General features: G+C 41.0%; 1 protein-coding gene across 2 annotated transcripts; it reads right to left on the bottom strand.

Moving 5' to 3' along the window:
* Window positions 1–276: 276 nt before the first annotated feature.
* LOC149837648 (uncharacterized) lies at window positions 277–3,825 on the bottom strand. Of its 2 annotated transcripts, none has more exons than XM_090007451.1 (3): window positions 3,095–3,825; window positions 2,520–2,693; window positions 277–2,440 (listed from the first exon to the last, which is right to left on the bottom strand). In XM_090007451.1, the coding sequence occupies exons 2-3, from the start codon at window positions 2,674–2,676 to the stop codon at window positions 786–788; spliced, it is 1,812 nt and encodes a 603-aa protein (XP_089863577.1). In that variant the 5' UTR covers window positions 2,677–2,693; window positions 3,095–3,825; the 3' UTR covers window positions 277–785. The 2 variants fall into 2 exon arrangements, with proteins under 2 accessions (XP_089863577.1, XP_089863578.1); XM_090007452.1 differs by having other exon boundaries at window positions 2,520–2,680; window positions 3,095–3,789.
* Window positions 3,826–4,126: the final 301 nt, after the last annotated feature.

Below are 4,126 nucleotides of genomic sequence, written 5' to 3'. Positions count from 1 at the left end.
TTGAGTTAGGTCAAATCAAACCATTGATCATCCCAAGAGTCAAGTAACCTGACTGAAAACAACTGGTAATCAGATGGGCCTATCTTTAACTCCATAGACACAATCCCCTTGATTGCACAACTACTTCAGATAGGTAGGCACCCAAGTCACCAGACTGCATAAAAACACGTCTACAAGGCAAGTGTGTAGATTCCAGCAACGCATCGCAGAAAACCAGAACATGAATGGTTTTTCTTTCCATATTTTGCTAGCATTGATATGGCACGAGGAGACTTGTTGCACTAGGAAAATTGAACAAAGTATATACAATAAGAATCATTGCTTGTATCAGGGAGTAAAACGGTTTTACATCAAACCTGCTTAACTACAAGATTTCGACAAAAAGGATTACAGGTGGGACATCAAAAGACAACCATTCTTCTCCTAAACTTGTGTACAAATAGACCAACAAAGAGGAAAAAAGAACATGAATAATAACATGAGAGAAAAAGAAAGGGACCTTTGCATACTCGTGTAAATGAGTGATCAGCACGACAGGAGATATACATGTTCAGAAAAAGAGCAGTACCCTTCAAAAGAGAGTGGAGGAGAATGTTAATTGTACAACAGTACCCCATTCCATATTATGTCATTGCATAATAGGACACCATACCATCTTCACCATGGATATAGAGAGCAAGTATGATCTTGCAATTGTTCTCTAGCCTTGGAAGTATTGTATTTGTCCCAGAAGCGTGGATGACTAAATGACCGGAGCAGGAACATCTCCATAACTCAATGTGCACTTAGTTGATTCTGGGACTGTCCCTCAGCGCCTCATTACTCCAGGCTTCATCACCAAAAACTTCCTTAATCATACTACATGTTGGCAGGATATCAACATCTTTCCTAGAAACTGAAAAGAAATCAACATCCCAGATCTTTAAATCACAAGGTAGCTCTGAGACGAAACCATGCCCAGACACATTACCAGACACCTTATTTGCATATTCATTATTCGCACAACGGGCTTCGGCCATGTCAACTTGAGCCTTAGGAGTAGCATCTGGGTATGGCATAAGAGTATCTGCTGCACTGTGGAAGTCATTGCCATTATGGTAGCATTCGTATGACAGACACGAGTCATCTTGTACATCTTGATCATCTATGCATCTGCCATGGTTTGTTTCACCAAGCTGAAGAGCCAAACCAGAACCACAACCAACATCAAGCGACTCTGTAAAACATTTTTGAGCATCAGGTTCATGAGAAACATCTTCAAACAAAACCTCCACCTCCCTTTTTCCATTCTCCTTCATTCCCTCCTCCTGATCCTCGTGCTCCTCCTCTTGATCATAATCATAATCATCATCATCATCAGAATTATCAACATCAGCAGCAGCAGTAGCAGCATCTTCATCCTCACAGAGCTCATTGGCAGCAGTGTAACCATCATGATCAACTGCTTCAGACTCCACGACAGAATCCTCATCATCTTCTGACACTGCTAGCTCATGGTTATCACCTTCCTGCCACTCATCATTATCACTGTCAGCATCACACATCTCCAACCGATTCTGCAGAGCTCTTTGACGGAGCACAAAGACATTGAAATAGTAACTGACTAATTCCCTCTTGGTCCTTGTGGGAAATGCAAAAGAGAGTTCAGCCCAAAAGTTTTTGCCCAATGATACAGGGTTGGAATAGACAATTTCCTGGAAGAGGTGTTCCTCATCCATGCTCCAACGCCTTGCTACATCCTCTCCCATCTCATTAAACCCCAATTCCATTAATATGTTTTGCCCAAGAAGTAACTTCAGCTTTTCTCTCGCTTCTGCTATGTGCTGTCTCACACATCTCACTGATCCTTGGTCCAGGCAGGTGCAGTTAACCCTACCACAACCAACACTTTTGTCGTAGTAAGCATCTGATTTCAAGTCGGACATTCGGATTATACAAGATCCCATCATCCTTTGATCATCTTCCTCATCCACACCAATAATTCTTGGAAGTGAAGATGAAACCGCAGGATCAGTGACCACAGCTGCAACCAACCTTGTTGAAGAGAGAGGTGAGTTCAGGCACTGTAGCTCCCATGAAGGCACATATGCTTGATGATCAGGTCCAACTACTACATGCTTCCAAGGGTAATAATGGATCAGCGGAAACTCAGGCACCTCAACCTCCCCCAATACATCTTTCGAGCAATAATCTTGCAGATCACAAGAAACCGACTCATCTATGGGCGAATCAGACCCAACGGTTTCCTCTCCACGAAAGACATTAGCCCATGTCAAGCTGCAAGAACCTCCAGAAGCCTCAGTTTGAGGCACACCAACCACATCAGAAGCACCAGCATCCCCAAACTCCCCATCAGCTAAAATCTTAGATTCAACAATGGTATGAGTCGGCAGTGTTTCAATGTCTTGACAGTTTGAAGGCCATTTATCACCTTCAATAGCTTTACAAATCAAAGCAGGATCAGTTCAAAAACAAAAATTAAAAAACATTGTGCTTGTGAAACCACAGCCATATTTTACCTGAATTGAATAGCTTATGAGGTAAATTAGTGCACGGAACGGTTTCTACAGGCTTAGCAAGTTGACTATTGTACTCCAACTGTCCAGCATGCTTCTTAGAAGCAGATTGGCATGGCCCATCATCACAAAATGACCTTTTGTTTTGTGCGAACCCCATACTTCTGCAATGTATTACTAACATAAAACATACAAGGCAACGTAATCATCACAAAATGGAACCATGTTTCTAACAGAGATGTTTGAAATTCTTAAAACAAATAGCAAGCATGAGAAATCAACACCTGAAAAGAACATGACTCAATATTCATTGATTCTTAAGCTCAATTATATTAGCTATCCAATCACCTATAGGTCAGATGTGCACTGTTCTTAAAAAGTTGAAGTCAAACAAGCTTTAGGTTCCGGAGTTTAAGTGAGTTGGACGAAGTTTCCAAACCACAACGTGCTCAATGCAAAAATTCGGCCATGCACAAACGGGTAAAACAGCAAAACACCCGCAAAAGGAAACACACCACCATCATTAAAGTAACAACAAAACTCGAGCTAATAACGTCCAAAATAATAATCTAACTTACCTCGAAAGAGCAGCCCAAGCAAGAAGGACGGTGTGTATGATGGTAATCAGAGTCGATAAGAGAATAATTATCAAACCCCAAAAACAATTTTTGAACAATCCAACAAAATTGAAAGATCGAACGAACACGAAACGCTAGTAGTCTTCTACAAATCCAAGAAAACTTACGGGTAGTAACCAATTGAAAGAGGGGAACAAGTAAACACACGAAGAAACACAAGATTTCCACCGAACCACCTCAAGATCGAGCGATAATTACCGAGACCCCCAAAAAATCCTAACCCTAGGATTAGGACCAAGGGAAACCCGACAAATCTCTACCAATAAGAAACCTTAAACGAAAAATAGACCACAAGAAGGCGTAAATCACACAAAATCCAGACCGATCGAAGGCGGATTCGAAAAGCCCCAAATCCAAATCCTAAGTTCCAAATACCCACTAGAAAACCCCAATCGAGGACGGATCAACGGAGAAAACGAGCATAGGTCGAACAGCCGTTGATCCGAACCACGAGATCTAGAGATCGAGGAGAGGAAGAGGGAGGGAACAAGAAACCCTAACTAGTCAATTCCGGAGAAGGAATAGGCGAAATTGGTATCAATCGAAAGAGGGGAAAGCCAGTAGAACGAAGAAGGGCAGGGAAGAAGCTATCGAGAGGGGGGTTCGATGAGGGAGATCGATCGAGGGGGAAAAACAAAGGGGGAAAGGGTAAGGTTAGGTTTTGTATTTTCGGGAAATTCGTAAACTCGAGCGATTGGAAATGGACGAAACCGGTTCGATATTAAATTACTAATTTGCCCTTAGCACTTCCTAAGCTTAACCTAAATGCCATTTCTTTTTTTTTTGTTTTTAGTTTTTTGTTTTCTGATTTCGAGATGTGTAGTTGTGTAAGCAATAGTTTTGATTCTTTTGAAATATAACAAAAAATCTCGTTTTCGTGAAAATTTATATTTTTCGAAAAATCTGATTTTTTATGAAAAAATAACGGTATATAAAAAAATACATATTTATACATAAGATCAATGTTTACTA

This window comes from Nuphar pumila, chromosome 5 (assembly GCF_984573655.1).
Source record: "Nuphar pumila chromosome 5, dmNupPumi1.hap1.1, whole genome shotgun sequence".
Classification (NCBI taxonomy): Eukaryota; Viridiplantae; Streptophyta; class Magnoliopsida; order Nymphaeales; family Nymphaeaceae; genus Nuphar; species Nuphar pumila.
Note: the sequence above shows the minus strand (reverse complement) of the source record. Positions and strands in the feature narration are given on the sequence as shown.

Coding starts and splice junctions, on each gene's coding strand:
- LOC149837648 (XM_090007451.1), bottom strand. CDS start 2,676: ATGGGGTTCGCACAAAACAAAAGGTCATTTTGTGATGATGGGCCATGC. Junction 2,441..2,519: donor TCATAAGCTATTCAATTCAG/GTAAAATATGGC, acceptor TGATTTGTAAAG/CTATTGAAGGTGATAAATGG.